Source organism: Chiloscyllium plagiosum, unplaced genomic scaffold (assembly GCF_037043375.1).
Source record: "Chiloscyllium plagiosum isolate Xiang-an unplaced genomic scaffold, Cpla_swu_hap1 HiC_scaffold_9, whole genome shotgun sequence".
In the NCBI taxonomy this organism is placed as follows: Eukaryota; Metazoa; Chordata; class Chondrichthyes; order Orectolobiformes; family Hemiscylliidae; genus Chiloscyllium; species Chiloscyllium plagiosum.
In genome coordinates this window covers 72,148,023-72,167,951 of record NW_028270147.1, presented here as the reverse complement: position 1 = coordinate 72,167,951, position 19,929 = coordinate 72,148,023, and the positions used below count along the sequence as shown (strand labels likewise).

Genomic DNA, 19,929 nt, shown 5'->3' with positions numbered 1-19,929 from the left:
GAGTGCTTTGTCCTTTCAACCAGACCAACTGGACTCAAACAACTTTGGTCTTATCTTGCTGTTTAATATAAACACAAAGACAGAAAGCTTCTCATAGCTGTCAGCAGGCCTCATTCAAGTCAAGGGCCTTCGCTCAGGGAGTTCTGGCACAGGAATCATGGGCAGCTTCTGCAACCAGCGTAGGGTAATGTACATGGGCAGTCCACCTCTCAGGGGGTGGTCAGAGTCAGGACCGTCTCCTCATAATATTGGGCAGCCCACTACCTGTCTTGACTCTGTCTGCCCTAAAGTTGGTTGCTTTCCTCCTGGAATAACAGGTAGACATATATTAAGGGAGGTGAAAGAGGGTAGCCTTGCTTTTACCGTTAGTACAGGAGGGGGAGGTATCCTGAGTGAGTGAGTAGGCAGCACAGAGGGCACGCAAGGTTAGTGCTTTCAAGGTTGGAATGTAGAGAATAGTGAGAGTGTCGAGCATGAGCCTTGTCAGAGGCAGGTACGATATCAGAGACAGAGTGTGAAGTCTTGGAGAGAAGATAATGGCACTTACACTGGCAGAGTGGAGAATGATGTTGACCTTCTTGCGACAGTACTTGCTGTTCCTCAAGATAGCTTAATCTGCACTGGCCTAGAGGGCAACCTTGGATCTTGATCTTGTATTCTGGTCTCCACTGCTAGTCTTGGGGAAAGAGGAAGTTCCTCTTCTGCACCATCCCATCCAGGACACTGCCCACAAAGCGGGGTGCCAATCTCTCCCTGTCTACTATGTTTGATGCAAATGTTAGGAACCATACAGGGCAGCTCCAGACTGACAGTACTTGTCTTGGTGTACAACAAACTTTTAAAGATGGTACAGGTGATGCCAATTTTGGCAGATATCTAGTAAGTGGCAAATTGCTCAGAGAGTGCCATGTGGTAACATGGAGATACAACGGAACATGAGGAATGCCATAGGGGTATGGGCAGAAGTTCATGGGAGGGGTTCGTCAAATATAGCGAGCAATCTCGTGAGCTTCATGGCAGGACTCTCCACGTAACTCGGACTTAGACAATGAAACAATGGCTTCACTTAGTGATGAGTAGCAATAGCTTTTAATTAGCAAGTGGAGAATTCAGTCAAATCATAACAAATTGATTATATCATCTGCTCACTATTCCAGTCAGATGGAAAAGGCTGAGATGGCAGTGAAAATCACCAAAGAAATCAAATGAATCCAGCACAGACTTGTACAAGACCGTCCTTGAGCGGAGAAATACACTTCTTGGAGGCATGGAAAGCAGCCACTGCAAAGACAAATGTCACACTGTACCCAAACCACCCTTCAGTAGTGATAAAACTAATGAAGCCAGAAGAACTGACAGGCATGAGTGGCAAATCTATGTAAAATGACAGAAAGCCAAATTTCATTTTGATTAAACTACTAAGACATTGCCAGAGTAGAGCACTGGAAAGCCAGAGTGCACACATAAAATGTTCTTGACAAAGAAAATCATCCCACGTGGCAACTTGGGATCTTCATAGGGTGGCTGCCACCTCAACCATAACCAAATATATCACATCGATCACAAACATCTGCAGACATCCGAGGAAGCTGTGTTTTCACTGCAGACAGCAAAAAAAAAACAATCCCCTCACCAGCACCTGAGGCCCACTGGCCCGAGCACAAAAATGGATCAACCAGAACCAGTACCACTGCAAAAGAACACTCATCAGAGGAGGAGTATCAGACTTAGAATGAGCAGATTGCAAATGCACAGCCAATGACAATGTGCACCATTCACAAACCTGTATGATTTGAAGATTCCGCGTGCATTGCACATGGAGAGAGTGACAAACATGGAACTGACTGATGAATGATCATTTTATGACCATGTAAACTAGATAACATAACTCCAAATGATCGTGTACGGCTTTCTATCAGGAAAGGAAAGTGCAGTTGCACTTTTTGTGTCTTGGCTGTCCTGTCATAGTCATGTGACTTCTATCTGCTGTAAGTGCCTTTGCATACAGTGAGGGCCATTAAACACAAATCACTTCGAACAAAGATTCCCAGGGAATTCAGTAATGTGGGGATTAAGCCTCTTGTGGCACAGCCAGCAAATAAAAGGCCGGAAAGGAGCAAAGAAGTCAGGGACAGGGATTACAAGGCAGGAAAGGATCACAGAAATCAGGAAGTGCAAAGCCCTGAAGGGATTCAAACTTGGGGTGTTAGGGAACTAGAAATCAATAGAGGTCATGGGCAAGTATAAACTGGTGCAAGATGGAGAAAGCTTAACATTTTTAAAGATGGTGCAGAATTGCGTGCAGAATTGCAATCAGGCAAGACAACAGTGAATTAGTTCAGAACCTGACAAACGAATGGATGAGGATTTCAACAGAAACAGAAGTCACAGAATCCCGACAGTACATTTGGCCTCATCAACCCTCCTAAGACCATCCCATTCAGACCCAGGCCTCCATCCTAACTCCGGAACCCCACATTTCCCACGGCCAAACAATTTAGCCTGCACATCCTTGGTCACTACGGGCAATTTCCCATTGCCAATCTACCTGCTGCACATCTTTGGACAGTGGGAGGAAGTATCCACAGGAAACCCATGCAGACATGGGGAGAAAGTGCAAACTCCACACAGCCCAAGGCTGGAACTGAACCTGTGCCCCTGGCGCCGTGAAGCAACAGTACTAACCTGTGCAACCCTATGCTTTGGCAGAATTTTAGATTAGATTAGATTTCCTACAGTATGGAAACTGCCCCTTCGGCCCAACAAGTCCATACCAACCCACCGAAGAGTAACCCACCCAGACCCATTCCCAATATTCACCACCCCTACCCCCATCTATGGGCAATTTAGCATGACCAATTCACCTGACCTGCACATCTTTGGATTGTGGGAGGAAACCGGAGCACCCAGAGGAAACCCAGCAGACACGGGAGAATGTACAAACTTCACACAGTCAGTCACCCAAGGCAGGAATAGAACCTGGGTCCCTGGTGCTGTGAGGCAGCAGTGCTAACCACTGAGCCACCATGCCACCCCATTGCATATTAACTAATGAAACACATTCTCTTTCTTAAGCAGCATGTGAGTATTTATGATCACTACCACTATTTCCAAGAGTGAAATGCAGTGCTTTGATGTCTTAAATTAAAATAATTTCTTTTAACATAATATTCTTATATGCTGTATTGGGATCCCAATTTCAGTTTAGATTCTGTAAGTATCCTTTAAATGGCAAGATGTCTCCACCTGGTGGACAGTATCAGTAGCACCCAATTAATTCAAAATAAAGCTATGATGTGGAGGTGCCAGAGTTGGCATAAAGAAAATAGCAAACATTGCAAATCTGAAATCAACCATGAATCTTGGAGCACTTTATATTTTGGAAAATACAGCTTGTCCAGTTTCCCACAAAGCTTTTGAAATAATAATTTGGTTCACCCATATTTTAAAGATCCCTCGCCTCAGAACAATGTTAAAAATCTTACATTAGATTACTTATAGGGTGGAAACAGGCCCTTCGACCCAACAAGTCCACACCGACCCACCGAAGCGTAACCCACCCCTCCATTTACCCCTTCACCTAACACTACGGGCAATTTAGCATGGCCAATTCACCTAACCTGCATATTTTTGGATTGTGGGAGGAAACCGGAGCACCCGGAGGAAACCCACGCAGACACGGGGAGAATGTGCAAACTCCACACAGAGAGTTGCCTGAGGCGGGAATTGAACCCGGGTCTCTGGCGCTGTGAGGCAGCAGTGCTAACCACAGTGCCACCATGCCGCCCATTGTATCTTTCAAATCATTTCTAGAATCACAATGATTATAGCAAAGGAGGCAGCCACTCAGCCCATTGTATCTGTGCTCACTCTTCAAAGAAGCAGCTTACCTAGTGCCACTCTCCTGTTTTCTCCCCATAGTCCTGTACATTTCTCTTTTTAGATGCTAACCCAATTTCCTCTTGAAGGAATGCTAAAATAAAACAAACACCTGCCAATGCTCGAATTCTAAAACAAAACCAAAAATTGGTGGAGGAACTCAGCAGGTCTGGCAGCACCTGTAGACAGAAAACAGAGTTAACATTAACTTTGTTTTCTCTCCACAGTTGCTGCCGGATCCGTGGATCTTCTCTACCAATTGCTCCACCATTGATTCATCAGCTGAGGGAAGAGAGGTGCTCAGTTAATTGCACATGTTTGAGCTGATGTACACCTTACCAATAGTATTACCCATGTACAGAGATCCACGTCCAGCATTATCCTCATCAACCCTCTCAAAACGCTGTCAAGTGCAGAAGGAAGTGACACTGAGAGTCCTCAACATTGATTCTAGATCCCATGAAATGTCCTGGCATCAGCTCAAACATGTGCAATTAACTGAGCACCTCTCTTCCCTCAGCTCATGAATCAAAACTTCTACATGTTGAATATCACTTGGGAAGAAGCACAGCAAATACCAAGGGCTACTGGATGTATTCTGGGTGGAGAATTCAATGTCCATCACTAAGATTGGCTTGGTGGTACCACTATTGGTTGAGTTGGTGAATCCTAAGTGCCAGTCAGGTCATATGGCAAGTGCTGAGAAAATCAAAACAAGGGAAACAGTGGACCTAGTGCTCATCAACCTACCTGCCACAGGCACTTCTACCCATAGCAGTATAATTAAGAACAACCATCATACAGTCCTCGTGAAGAGGACAATGCTATGTGATAGTGGGATAGATGCACAACAGATTGAAAAACTCAAAACTGGGTATCCATGAGTCACTATGAGCCATCAGTAGCAGTAGAATTGCAATCAAACACAATCTTCAACCTCACGGTTAACCACGTTATCATAACCATCAAATTAGGGGATCAGTTCCCTAGTTAAATGAAGAGTGCGGGAGGGCATGCCAGGAGTAGTGTCAGGCAGACCTCAAAATGAGATGCCATCTGGTGAAGCTACAACAAAAGATAAATAGTGGAAGGAGGACCGGATTTACAACTAAGTGACCTCACAACACATTAGATCAATTGCTGCAATTCTACCACATCCAGGCATGAACGCTAGTGAATAATTAAACTACTAACTAAGTGTTTCATTGTTGTCCTCATGCTCACTTCTAATGAAGCCAAGCACATCAGTAGAAACAGATGAAACTGAGGCATTTGTAACCATCTTCATCCATCGGTGTTGAGTGGATGATTTATTCTGGCCTCCCACCATGGTCCCACAATCATATTCCTTGGTTCATTTAGTTAATTCCATGTGCTGTCAAGGAATGGCTAGATATAGCAATGGACAATGGGTGCTGACAATAACCTCACTGCAGTACTGAATATCTGTGCTCCAAAACTAGTTGTGCCTGTAACTAAGGTCTTCCAATTCAACTACACTAGCATTTACTGACAATGTGAAAAATTGCTATTTTTGTACACACGCATTAAAAAGGGCAAGTCAAACCCACCCAATTACCGCTCCATTAGTGCACTGAGATTCATCAGCAAAATGATGCAAGGTGTTGTCAATGATGCCATCAGTGGAATCTGATCATCAATAACCTGCCCACCATAGCTCAGTTTGGGTTCTTACAGGTCCACTTCGTTCCAGATCTTATGACAGCCTTGGTTAAAATAAAACATGGATAAAAGAACAGAATTTGAGGGATGAGGTGACAATGACTGTCCTTGACATCAAGACAGCATTTGACCAAGTGTTCAAGGTATCCAGCATACTTGAAGTCAACGTGATTTAGTTGGGAAATTCTCCACTGACTGGAACCATATGTAGCACAAAGGAAGATGGTTGTGGAAAATGGAGGCTGATCATCTCCGTTCCAGGAAATCACCATAAGAATTCCATGTGGCAGTGTTCCAGGCACAGCCAACTTCAGTTGCCTGAGCCTCCCTCTCAAATAAAGTCAGAAGTGGGGACGTTCTCTAATGATTTACACATTATTCAGTACAATTCACAATTCCTCACATACTGAAGCAGTGGAAATGCAGGGATTGGATTGGGGGTGGGTCTGGGTGGGATGCTCTTCGGAGGGTTGGTGTGGACTAGATGGGCCAAATGGCCTGCTTCCACACTGTAAGGATTCAATGATTCTCTGATACTTAAGCCAAAAGGGCAGAAAAATCAAGGACAAAAGGGAGGATGAAAATAATGAAGAGGATATCACACAAGACAAAAGAAGGCATATCCAGCATGGAACAAGCTGCACTCTCACTGCAAGATGGCATTATCACTAGACTGTTAATCCCGAAACACAGCTAATATTATAGGGATACAGGGATGAATCCCGCTTTGGCAGATGGTGGAATTTGAACTCAATGAAATATCTAGAATTAAGAATCCACTCATGACCATGAACTCACTGTTGATTGTCTGGCTCAGTAATGTCCTCCAGGGAAGGAAATCTGCCATCCTCATCTGGTCTGGTTAACATGTGACTCCAGAGCCACAACCAAGTGGTTGACTCTAAAGTGGCCTCTGAAATGACCAAGCAAGGCATTCAGTTGTCTCAAGTCTCAACAAAGAAATGAAACCAGACGGACTATCTAGCATTGACCTAGGTTCTGGATACGATAGCCGCAAAGACAACTCTGTTGAAACTGCAAAATCTTCCTTATAACATCTGGGGTTAATGCCAAAATTGGGAGAACTTCCTCACAGACTAGTTAAGCAACAGCCCACATGGCCATACGTATAGAATCAAACCTTAAAGATAATGTTCCAGACATCACTATCACCATTCCTGGATATGTCGTGTCCCACCAGCAGGACAGACCGGGCAGAGGCACAGTGGTATATAGTCAGGAGGGAGTTGCCCCACAAGTCCTCAACTGTGGACGCAATGGAGTAGAGAGAAAGAGAGAGCGAGAGAGGGCGAGAGAGAGAAAAGATGTGATCAGTGTTGGACACATGCCTTTGATGTAATGTTTCTGTCAGGATCTTGAGATCTTCAGATAATCGGTATTCAGATAATCGAGGTTCCTCTGTATTTTTATTTTGTTAGACAGTTGGTTCTGATGTAACGCGATAGTTCCATTCTTGTGCGATCTTATGTTATAAGAAAATTGCGCAATAGCCGTTTCATTTAAAGTAATGGGACCTTATAACCAATGCAGGTAAAGAAAATTTACATTCTGCAAATAATGGTTTAAATTGTTTAATCGCGCTAAAGCCAATTCGAGGTGAAGAGACATGTGTTAAAGGAAAACCAACTACATTTGGGCAGACTGTACGGGGTGACTTAGACGGGGAGATCACCGAGATTTGCTCCTCGTATTAAATTAGGTAAGGTACATTTTGTATTTGTCGTTCTCCCCACCTGATTTTCAGTTCTCTATTGCCGAAGGGATGCGCTACACTCAAGAAAAATTTAGTCCTATCTACTCTAATTTTCCGTGAGTATATCTTAGAAAGATATACATGTCTATATATCTATATTTTATCTATATATGGACAGGGTTGTATCTCGTACCCATTTTACCTCTTAACAGTACTGTATCTGAAATTAGTTCCCATAGTCCCATGCAAGGTTCTGGTAATTGCTTCGTAAAACCTAACATTTTGCATTCCTAAAACAGTCACAAATTATATCTGTACAGATAACACAATACCAGTCAATAATCATAAAATGTAATGAAAACAGCTAAAAAGATGACAAAAATTATTCTACAACAGAAATGAGAGGTAAGCAACAGTCATCAATAAACAAAGAGAGAGGATGAAACAATTAAAACCAAGATAATATCTTTCATAAACCATTTATGACATTTTGAAGAAGAGAATCCCTTATCAGAGAGTCTCATCATCAAAATTAATAGTGTAGAATCGGTGAGAGGGTGATATTGTAAGAAAAATGTTCCATCAGCCCAATTGTTGAAGGTTTCTGGTGGTGGTTAGTCACAGATCAGTCTGGATCAGATGGTGACTGTATTCAAGGCTCTTGCAGACCAACTAACATTGAATGGAAGAAAGGACAGCAAACAAATACAGTGAAGATCTGACCTTGCAGAGATCGTAGCAACACTTTCCATCCAAGCCATGATTTGTCCTCCAAAAGTGTTACTCTGGTGGTTTGCATGAGGTGGCAGGACAAGTTCAATGCTCTCAACTCGTGTCATTCCTGCTGGAACAGTGCTCTGGGATTCTTCAAAATTTGATTCTGGTTTAGCAAACACATTTCAAATGTAAGCAACATCATAACTCTCAAGTGAGGACCAGCTCAGGACACCTTACCCTGTATGAGCAATCACTGCATCAAACACACAAAAGAAGGTTTTATCAAGCTGGCTTCCTACCCTGAAAGAATTACAATTGATTTTATTTTAGACAGCTCACGTTGCAAATTCATTTCTTGTCATAAATGCTCTGAATGTAAGCTTACTTCAAGTGGATAACTCCTGTGTCTAGACACAAGACTGTCAAAATGCTCCATTCCCTCTTATACATAGTCACTACGAATGTCAATTTAAATGCCCAAATAGTTATAAAATGCAATGAAATAAAAAGTTGAAGAATAGGATCTTAATCATCTTTTGGTGAGACAGGATACCGCAGAAAACAAGAAGTTTCATCAGTGTCAATATTACTGACCTTTGTTACAAGATACCTTTTCAGTGCCTCCTACCTATGTGACAAGAGAATCTATCAAGGATTAAATAGTTTTGTTTTTTTCATGGAAGTCTCTCTCGTGCAGTATTTTAAAATTTCCATTTTTTTCTGCATGATGTACTGATATAGCATGAAAAAGTGTAGTCAGAGACAACAGCAATAAAACCAGTTGAGTCAGAAATTTGATTCTGGCATGCAGAATATGCTTAAGTAAATGAAAATGAAAATCTCATCACAGATTCTTGTGCGCGTGTTAAGATTCCCAGAGCTGCTAAATCTAAACTGAGGAAAAGCTCCAAACAATGGTATTTCCTCTCCTCCGGGTACAGGGACAATCATGGGAAATTTCTATACATCTCAGATTGGAGATCAAACAGATAAAGAAGTGGACCTAATCTTCATTGCTAAGAAATGTGAGAGGGTGCTTGAGATGGGGGCTTGGCATCTGCTGGGAAGAGAGAGAAAGATCAGAATTCAAAAAGTGTCATACTTTGCTTCAGCTGAATGTTAAGTATTATTTACAGCAAAAAAAACCTGCCACTTAAATACCACTCTACAGTATGTTGGAGACACCTAACAAACAACTCAGGCTAATGTCAACAACAAAAACTGTTCTGTCAGATGTCAATTCCCTATCTTGGGAGAGAAGAAATTGAGCAAGAAATAAAAGAAACCAAGTGTAAGAAGCTGCTTCACTTAAGGTTATGCAAGCTCTCTCATTCATGAAAATATTAGGTCAAGACAGGAAGCATTTATATCACATTCTACACAGACCAGTTTGTTCTTTAAAAATCCATATTCTCTAGTGAGCTCACAGTATTCCCCAGCTGTCACTTTCCATTACTGAATGCGTTGCTGGACTATTTGGATGTGGTGGATATCACAACTGAATGCATCAGTTTGATCAATCCATGCTGAATGTCATATTAGCACTGGTGATTTACATGTTTTGGTTCATGGAATAGTTTGGGACGGACAGTCATACAGCAGGAAACAGACCCTTCAGTCCAGCTCATCCATGCCAACCAAGTTTCCCAAACTAAACTGGTCCCACTTGCCCATGTTTGGCCTAGACCCCTCCAAAGCATTCCTATTCATGTATCTCGCTAAATGTCTTTTAAATGTTCTAACTGTACCTGCATCCACAACTCAAGAAAATAAATTTGTGGAACATTTTTCGAGCATTATGTAGTAGATCCACTAGGAAGTAGGAAATCTTCAGTTACTTCAGGTGCTAAACTAAAAGCTGCACCTTAGGTGAACAAGATCATTAATAAAATCAAGCCAAGCACTTGACTTTGATTCTGAATGGATAGAATTGAAAGGTGGGTAAGTTGTACAAAACCCGTACTCAATATTAGATTACACATTTACAGTACTGACTGTAGTACAGGTCAACACAGGATGAAAAAGATGGAGTCACAGGGCAGGGCTCAGAAAAAAATTAGAATGATGGTAAGATATGTGTTGACATACATATCTGGAAGAGATTGACACATAGGCTTTCTACTCTCTTGGAAAAAAAAGGCTGAGAGATGACTTAATAGAATCAAAATTATTTCAGGTTTTGATAAAGTGGATATAGAGAGAATGCTTATTATTAAGGGCACAAGGGCAACTAAGGCATTCAATTTAAGGTAGTCGCAAAGACATCTCATAGTAAATTCACAAAAAATGTCTTTATCCAAAAGTGGTGTAAATATAAATCTGCAACTATAGGGAGTCACTGAAAAATGCAGATTTAAGGGGAAACTAGACAAACCTTTCAGGGAGAAAGGAAAATATAGTACTAAGGGTGGGTTTAGATGATGTTTAAAAAGTCAGGAGGCTGGAGTGGAATATAAACATTTGCATGGACTGGTTGGGCCAAATAACCTGATTTAGTACTGCATATCGTATATAATTCAATGCAGATCATGCAAATTAGGAGTCTGAAATAGCTTGGGTTAAGTAGATGTGAAGGATAAAGGCTGCTATTCTATACATTAATTTCTTATTCTCTCATAAAAGATTGTATATGGGGTAGTGAAGCAGAGCAAGCAAAAAAGGTACCAGCTTGAATTGTACAGGAGGAGACGAGATCCTTGATGGTTTCCAGGTGGTGTAACCTCATCCGGCGGCGTTCAGCAGCGATGCTATATTCCATTTGTTCTTCAGAGGTTCTGGGAATCACAGGCTTCAGTTGCACCTGGCAAGAGATCCATGGTTACAACAATGAAGCAAATATTGGAGAAAGGCCACTTTCCTTTGCTGAAGCTACTTCTAGTTGAGTGTGTGTTGCTGGGAAAGCACAGCAGGTCAGGCAGCATCAGAGGAGAAGGAAAATCGACGTTTCGGGCATAAGCCCTTCACCAAGGATGAGGCTTGTGGGTTGGGGGTGAGAGATAAATGGGAGGGGGTGGAATTGGGGGGGGAAGGTAGCTGAGAAAGCGATAGGTGGATGAAGGTGAGGGAGAAGGTGATAAGTCAGAGGGGGGAGTGATGGACAGGTCTGGAGGACGGTGCCGAGTTGGAGGCTTGGGACTGGCATATTGAGGAGGGAGGGGAAATGAGGAAGCTGTTGAAATCCACATTTTTATCCTGTGTGGTTGCAGGGTCCCTAGTCGGAATATGAGGCATTCTTCCTCCAGGCGTTGGGTGGTAACTGTTTGGCGGTGGGGATGGCCCAGGACTTGCATGTCCTTGATGGAGTGGGAGGGGGAGTTGAAGTGTTCAGCGACAGGGTGGTGGGGTTGGTGAGTGTGGGCATCCAAGAGATGTTCTCTGAAACGATTTGCAAAAAGGCATCCTGTCTCCCCGATGTAGAGGAGACCACACCGGGTGCTACGGATGCAGAAGATGACATTGGTGGAGGTACAGGTAAATTTATGATGGATATGGAAGGATCCCATGGGGCCTTGGATGGAGTTGAGAAGAGTGGTGTGGACGCAGGTTTTGCACTTCCTGCGGTGGCAGGGACAGGTGCAAGGAGTGGGGTGTGGGCTGGTGGGGAGGGGCATGGACTTGATGAGGGAGTCGCAGAGGGAATGGTCTCTCCATGACGGCTAATAGGGGTAGGGAGGAAAATATATCTTTGGTGGTGGGGTCTATTTGAAGGTGGTGGAAGTGGCTGACGATGATGTGATGTATGTGGAGGTCAGTGGGGTGGAAGGTGAGGACCAAGGGGGTTCTGTCCTTGTTGCATTGGGAGGGGGTGGGGTTCAAGGGTGGTGGTGCGTGAAGTGGAGGAGATGCGCAGGAGGGCATCGTCAACCACGTGGGAAGGGAAGTTGCGACTGTGGAAGAAGGAGGCCATCTGGGACTTTGCGTGGAATTGGTCATGCTGGGATCCAATATATTGATGGGTTCAGCTACCAAACACCACTGAGTAGCCATGGTTACTTCCCGCTACCTGATCATTATCCAGTGATCTAGCTGGAAGTTCACATATGGACATCTACTGGGAACGGCATAAGGGTGAAGTGTGACGCCCCCAGTGTGGAATAGCCTATTTATATAGTCATAAAAGAATGCCTGCTTGAATATATCACAGATGGCTACCCATACACATGGAAACACATCACAAGAATCAGATTTGATAGGAAACTAGAGTTGGGAGAAAAACTGTTGGTGAGAGGGGAGAATACCTGATAGAGCCTGCTGGAGGTAGAAAGGAAATAAATCACTAAAAGCAGTAAAACAATGGTAGTATATCATGAGGAACAGAACTAAAGGACATCTAAAGGGCCAAGATACAGACTAAGCCTGGTGCTCCCACCATCAAATTACTAACCTCAGCTATGCTATTGTTGGAAGTGTTCTGCGCAAGAGAGAAAAAAATTACTGTTGCTATCACACTTCACAACATGTGCCAGGAAGGATGACATGGTCTCAAAAGGTTGCGAGATATGAAGCTCTAGAAAGCACAAATCCCTACAATTGTTTTCTGTTCATATATGAATACATCCTAAGGCATGCACAGAAGTAGAATCAACATTTTCTTAAAAAATTCCTCTGAGGTTCTTGATTACATTTTGAGAAGAAGAAAATCATACTCTCAGTGTACTGACTGATTGCGCTGTACCAGCTTCACCATTGTTGCTATACTGATGGCAATTTCCTGACTTTTATTGTAACAAACACTGCAGAATTATTAGACACCTGTATTTGGGTAAACTGAGATCAACCTAAACAGAGTCACTGTTGACAAAGATGCACCACAGTTACTTGCAAAGTTTTTTTGACTATCAACTATTTTCAGAGTTACTGGGATTTAAAAACAAAACGAAGTGCTTCCAGAATTCAATTTGTTAAAATCAGATCATTTAATTTCAGAAGTTAGCAGAAAGTCAAATAATTAAGCAAGATAGACTAACAGCTATGGTACTGACTAGCAACTGTGGTCATGAAATTACATCTCAATATTGCAAAGTGCAAACTAAGCTCGTTCATGTTTTGTGATGTATGGGTTGGAATCAGAAAATAATCACTTGAAAAGGAATGATCTGGTTCACTGCCGTCCTTAAGGAAAGGAACTTGCCATCCTCACCTTGCTTTAATTTAAGCTCTGAAATTTCCACCACTCTCTGCACTCCTTTAAAACGCTCTTTTACAGTAAGTTCGAAACCAAGGTTTTTCACACTTGTTCAAAATGTCCAATTATGTGGATCATATCAAATTTTAGTTGATAATGCCCTCTCATGAACCTTGGGACACCTTACCTCACTAAAGTATTACATAAATACAAGCTATTGTGGGTTACATGACCCAGTGCTGCACTCGAACCATGTAACCTATGAAATGAGTGTGGGAAAGCATTTTAGGAGCAGCACCAAGCATATCTAAAAATGAAGTGACACTTACTGAAGCAACAATACTATATTACATGCAGCTAAACAGTAATAGCAGCATGCGATAGAGATATGCAATCCCACAATCAGCAAATCTAATCAAAGATCTACAGTCCTGCCACATCTAATGATGAATGGTGGAGGACAATTAAATAATTATCGAGAAATACCATGAGTCTCCTTTTCCTCAATGATGGGGAAGCCCAGCATATCAATACAAAAGAGAAGGCTGATTAGATCACTGGTTGTAGGATGACACATCTCTAAGGCTAAAGCATTTTTTACATCTTCAGCCAGATGTGGCAAGTGGATGATCCATTTCAGCCTCCTCACAATACTAGCACCTACCTATGAGAAACTACCAGTATTTATCCTGTACATAAAATGCAGGATAAACCCAATTTGGCCAATTGCAATCCATCAGTCTACACTCAAGCATCAGCAAAGTGATGGAAGATGCATGCATGATGGAAGGTATTCTGGGAAGTGAATCCTTGCAGTCAGTGTCACAATGAAGCAGTCTGGGAAGGGTGTCCTTGCAGTCAGTGTCACAGTAAAGCAATTCATTAGAAAATAAATTATGTCATCCCTACCTGATCTGGCCTATCTGCGACAGACTAAGTAATTGTATATATTCACAGCTGTCTTAGACAGAACGACAAGGCAACCAACGATTATATGATTCTGAAGAATCATCGTTCACTGGATTTACTGCCTGTAAATGGATATAAAATCACCTACAATTAATCTAATAAAATGCAATGATTCTTCAGTAAGGTGCATGAATTTTATTGACAAAAGCTTCTTTGCAGTTAAAATAATAGTCTTTCAATCTATCTCAATGTGCACAATTGTGCATAGAGTGTTACAGTTTATCAGTTGCGGTTTGTGTAAAAAAAGTACTTCCTGACTTTAATCCTAAATTGTTTGTCCCGTGGCCACTGTCAACACTGATAAACTTCCTTAGATATTCAGCTATACATCTACAGGATTAGAGAGCTTGTACTTAAAGACTATTAAGTCAAAAGAGCAATTTGCCAAATAAATTTACAGAAGATAGTTATTAGGTAGAGCACAACCTGGAGATCTCAGTAAGCCCACACTCCTACCTTTCCAAGTCCTGATCCTCTTGCCACAAACGTAGCAAATGCTTTACAGACTTTCCACTGTGTTTCACTTAAGGGATCTTCACACATGATTGTAATTCCAACCTAAGAAAAGAGGTACCTTTTGAATGAAAGCATCTATACAGCATGATCCAACAACACAAGTCCCAAGCCAAACTGGCTCTCCAAAAGCAGATTTTAATACCAACATTATTCAAGGTTAATGTCCTGACTGTTGGGACACTGAGACCAGGGCACTATTATTTATCTCACTGCTCTTGAATTTGTGGCAGAGTCACTGCCTGATTTCTTAACTCAACTTCGATGTGGTTTTCAGGGGGAACAGCAGGATTGAGATTGATTTTACTACCTATAATGAAATAACCTGCTGGCAGTTGCTACAACTCCAATGAGGCACCACAGGAGGGCAAAAAGGAAAAAGAATTTAGCAAGATAAACACCAGACTTTTGTAATTTTATTCCATTAGTCTTTGAAACATTAGAGTATTAAGACATCTTACTTTATTGATTTGATGAACATCATTGTAGAAACAAAGGTTAATACCTCCAGGCTTGTATTAAAGGCACGATTCACCTTTGCTTTGATGTTTACTACTTGTCCAATGCTGGAAGAAAACAAAATTAGCACAGAATTACAAAAGAAAAAAAAAGTCTCTTAATATAGCAAAATGTTTGCAAATGTATTGATTTCCTCCTATCACACTAATTGTCATATTTTTTGTGACATTTCACAATCACAGAATTATTACATTGCAGAAAGAGGGCAATCAGCCCACTGTGCCTGCACTAACTATTATCTAACTGTAATCTCCTCTCTTTTCCCATATTCCTGCATAGCATTACTATCACTATCGCTCTTGATTCTTTTACAAGTGGGAACAGCTTGGGAAATGGTACTCAATCTTACTTTTTATCTGTAACTAACATCCTCATATATTGCGAACAATGGATAGTTTGCACTGGTTTATATTATGTTAATCTCAGTATTTGCCATTGTCTTTACCTTCCACCAGGTGCCACTGTGGTGAGAGCTACTCTTGTCTGCCACTGCTGAGCCTTCTGGTCTGGCCTGAGCCTGCTCTACTACCTGTAAGGTCTCAAGATCTACCACTTATTTTCATTCTCATTCTCCAAGCTGTGCCTACTGCCAGCTTCCACTGTCTCCAAAACTGCAGGTGCCAATCATAGTTCATGATCTGCCCTGAATGCTCGATTTTCATGGCATTATTTTGAAGAATGAAAAGGCATTTTCAAGGTCAAAAAGACCCAATTAACAGGCTGCTGCTGCTCTCTGAACTTTTCTTGAACTTGTCTTACTGTGAAGATCATGTCCACTGTGCCTCTTGATGGACGGAATCCACTTTGTTATTTTGGGAGGTGTTCCTCAGGAAAAGAAGATTGAGGAGGATTTTTACAAATGACTTTCCTCATGGCAGAGGGAAGGGTGACCTCGTTGTCATTACCACAATCAGTCTTACCTCCTTTCATGAAGCTGATCACAATTACAGAGTCTTTGCGATCCCCTGGCATGCCCAGTGTTTACTTCCAAGTTCAACGTTTGGTAAAGCAACTATGATTAATAAGCAAAGTTGGAAGGCTACAAGTTAGCTCACTGAAAACTGAAGTTCTACAAGAAAGCCACGAAGACCATGGAGTGTGGGCCTGAGAGGCCAATGATGCAAAGGGCAGTTGTAAAGACTCCAGCACTTTAATAAATAAATCAATTTTCCAAAGTGATAACATTTTAATTATTTAGTTTTAAATGAACAGAGCTCACTTTCAAAAATGAACTATGTAAAACTATACTGCCACACCTATTCAGCCACCATTCCAAATTATTTCTGCCATTTCAGATAGAAATGCTGAGGCAACAAACCTATGATTCCCATGCATGCCAAGTTATAATTCACGGCTCTATCTCCTGTAATGATACTATGGCTCGGAGGTCTATTTCTCTTTTTTTTAAAATGAAGTGAGGTTGAGACAGAGATGATGAGCAGTCGTCCATAGCCCACGAAGTTAACAGCTTGTTAGGCCTTGGGATTTTTGTTTTAAAGCTGGAACAACAGAAGCAGCAAGATGATGTTGGATTGAGCTCCCAACGAAGCAGGATTTTAGTTTAAATTTTAGTAGTTGTTGCATTTTGGGAGCACCCTGTTACAGCAAAATACTTGAATTCTCTCTCTCACGAAGAGTTTTCTCTTGATGTTATTTCCTCCTGGACTGAAGATTTGCTGTGAGACAATCTATTATACTGAACTTGTCTTTGCCAAGGGTGTCTTTATGGCATGTAACTATACTGGAACAGCTACTGTTCAGTAGTTAAATAATATATTATTCTATTAAGCGTTCTAATAGTTAAGTTACTCCAATTCTTTTTTCTTTTGTTTGTATTTTAACTGTAATATAAGAATAAAGTGTATTTTGCTTCAAGCCTGGTAATTTGATTAATTGAATTGCATCTGGAACATAATGCCTTACACCTGCTGTTAAAAATAAGGAAAAGTTGAGGTCGAGGCCACCTTAATATATTTTGAGGGGGTTTAGTCTGGTTCGTAACAGTCTCTCAAGATGTTACTCAAGGAGCATTACGCCCAACTCAATCCACAACCAAACAGCTCTGTTCCACTTCTACTGACTGCCTTTAGGTTTTTACTTTAAATTTGGGTGGCTATGGGATTGAAAGTCCCTGGCCTTGCTGCTTCCTGTCCCATGCTCAGTTGCTCTCTGTTCTGCTGAAATACCTACTAGTCCCATAATGTGCTACTCTGCTCTCGAATGTATTAATATCCCATTTGCTTCTATCTAACCTACAATACTCTCCAACACTGCGACTTTAATACAAACTCTAATCTCTCTGCCCCCATTCATTATTTGCTACCCAGAACATAGGCCAAAAAAGGTGAAGCATCAGAACAGCAGAAGACCAGGAGCAAAAGCAAAATAAACACAAGTCCATAACACAGCAACCAAGAGGAAAAAGCAACAAGGCAGGGCAGGTAACAGAAAGGCTTCATGCTGCATCTTGTCACGAGCAAAGCCAGAACAGATCTAGTATAGCCAAACAGCTTAATGATATGTTATCATACAAGGTTCCCTGTACATTATCCAAATTTAATAAAAACTAAAATTGCATGGAAAATCTTTAAACAATTGAAAAAGCAAGTGCCACAATTTCTGTCAAACCAATCTCTTTCAGCTACCTCATGAACATGAAACACACTAAACCATCTAGCTGAAGTGAAAGAAATACTCATTTTCATAAGACACCATTCATAACCTCAGGACATCTCAAAATGCTTCACAGCCAAAGTATTTTGAAGTGAGATCATTATTGTAACGTAAGGAAATTTAGCAGGCAGTATGTGCACAGCAAGTTACAATTATATGTTTATCATATAATTATCAAATGATTTAAATTAGGATCAGCACTAAGGCTAGACTCTCATTTTCAAACATCCATAGATCATGCTGTAACTAGCCCAAACCCTCTTATCTGTTAAATGAACTGCTGAAATGTAAAAGAACATGCATCAACAGTAGAAAATTTACACTGAAAAAAATGTGTTAGGAGCTTTCACAGCAATAGAAATTATGAGTCAGCATTCTGTACTTTACGAATTCGCTGGAAAGCCATGCATAAAAGGATTCCACACCTCATGCTGATACCACAAAGGCTGTTTTGTTTGGTTTCCTAACAGAAAAGAACAGCAAAAAGCATGGCAATTAATGGACTACTTGTTGGCTTGGTTGGGAGCATTATACGTTTGTGCCTTATTTTTGCCTTTCAGCTCATGTCTTAAATCACCTCACAAACGGGGACATATGCAAAATCCCAAACATAGTCAGGTATAAATCACCAATTTGCTTCCACACGATTATTTGCTTCATTGCAAAGAGGCTTGAGTGAAAAATTCTAATGGTGCCATGCTTGATTCACTCAGTTAATTAATATCCACATTTCCCCACAATTATAAAAATGAAGTCATCGATAGAATAAAATGGAGTCAAGTGAAATCACTACCTGAGTGTATGCTCAAAGTCGATATCATCCACAGAGGCTGTAACGCAGGGACAGTTTGCATGCCTTTCCGCTTCATTTTTGGGCAGGGAGGGTGAACAGACAAGAAAAAAAATTACGTCAAGATAAGATTTTACATTTAAAATTGAAGGACAGAGATGGATACCTGTTATAAGAATATTACCCTGCATTAAAATGTTAAAGCTCCAGATTATAACAGTTTTTGATTCACTACATTTCAGAAACTGAAAAGGTTTAAAATCTCTGAGGCAGCAATCAGCTTGTGATTCGCAACTCTCTGTTAGGACATGAGAATGCTATGGACTAAACAGCCTATCAAAGATACAGACATAGGTATTGATACTGGAAAGGTCATAAATTAATTAATTCTCTTATCATTAACATGAGTTATTAGTGCAAAAGCCCAGAGACTTAATCATAAACATCTTCTGACTGGAATGTGTTCAAAATGCAAGAGCAAAGCTGAAAGCAGTCAGTCATCGGCAGATGTCACCATGGTTTAAAGTAATTGATATAACCTATATTTCCAGCATGCAGCTTTGATCTGGGTTTCTAACATGTATACCAGGTGAATCCAAAGTAAAATAGAAGTCAAGACATGTATTTAATAACTGACCAATAACACATTTACAGCCATTTCTAATAACAAACAACAATACAGCATAGAAACAGGCCATTTGGCCCTCCAAGCCTGTACCGCCATATTTTGCCCTTCCATGCTAAAACTGTCTTCACTTAAAGGATCTATATCCCTCTGTTTCCTTCCTATTCATGTATTCATTGCCATAAGGTTTCTGGTTTGATTTATAATGGACGGGTCAAATATTTTACTTCCCAGGAATAGAGTTGTGAAATGGTACACAAGGAAGGAAATTTCAACGCAAGTGCCAGAAAATAGAGCATTTTCAGTTTTATTTGCATTCAGTGTCAGCTTCAAGGACTTCCAGGTTAGGTATAGCACAGTCTACTTCATTACAAATGTTAATTCAACCAGAAACCTAGGAGGTCAATTCACTAGTAAAGACTCAGTTGTTTTGCATTTCACTACCACCTTAAGAGCAATTGGAGATGGGCAATACACACTGGCCTGGCCATCATGAGAAAGAATTTACAATTTACTTTTGTTCAACAATTGTCTCAAAATAGTGGGACATTTGCTGTTCACCATACCAGCCATCTTATAGGAATCTCCTTAGTAACCACCATTTTCATCCAAATTTGAATCCTGTTTTGCAATTTGGACAGTACTAACATTTTGGACAAATTATAATTAATAACTAGATTCCCTACAGTGCGGAAACAGCAGTTCGGCCAACAAGTCCACAC

At 41.1% G+C, this 19,929-nt stretch overlaps 1 protein-coding gene across 4 annotated transcripts in view; it reads right to left on the bottom strand.

Annotated features, from left to right (window-relative positions):
* The window catches only part of acot11a (acyl-CoA thioesterase 11a), an 88,613-nt gene that overhangs the window by 29,046 nt on the left and 39,638 nt on the right, over nt 1–19,929 (bottom strand). For all 4 annotated transcript variants that reach the window (XM_043699647.2, XM_087990776.1, XM_043699650.2 and 1 more), the window contains 5 exons: nt 18,586–18,655; nt 15,106–15,166; nt 14,544–14,645; nt 10,658–10,793; nt 8,000–8,156 (listed from right to left, as the gene is read on the bottom strand). In XM_043699647.2, coding sequence (XP_043555582.2) covers nt 8,000–8,156; nt 10,658–10,793; nt 14,544–14,645; nt 15,106–15,166; nt 18,586–18,655 — 526 coding nt within the window. The remainder of the gene's footprint in view (nt 1–7,999; nt 8,157–10,657; nt 10,794–14,543; nt 14,646–15,105; nt 15,167–18,585; nt 18,656–19,929) is intronic.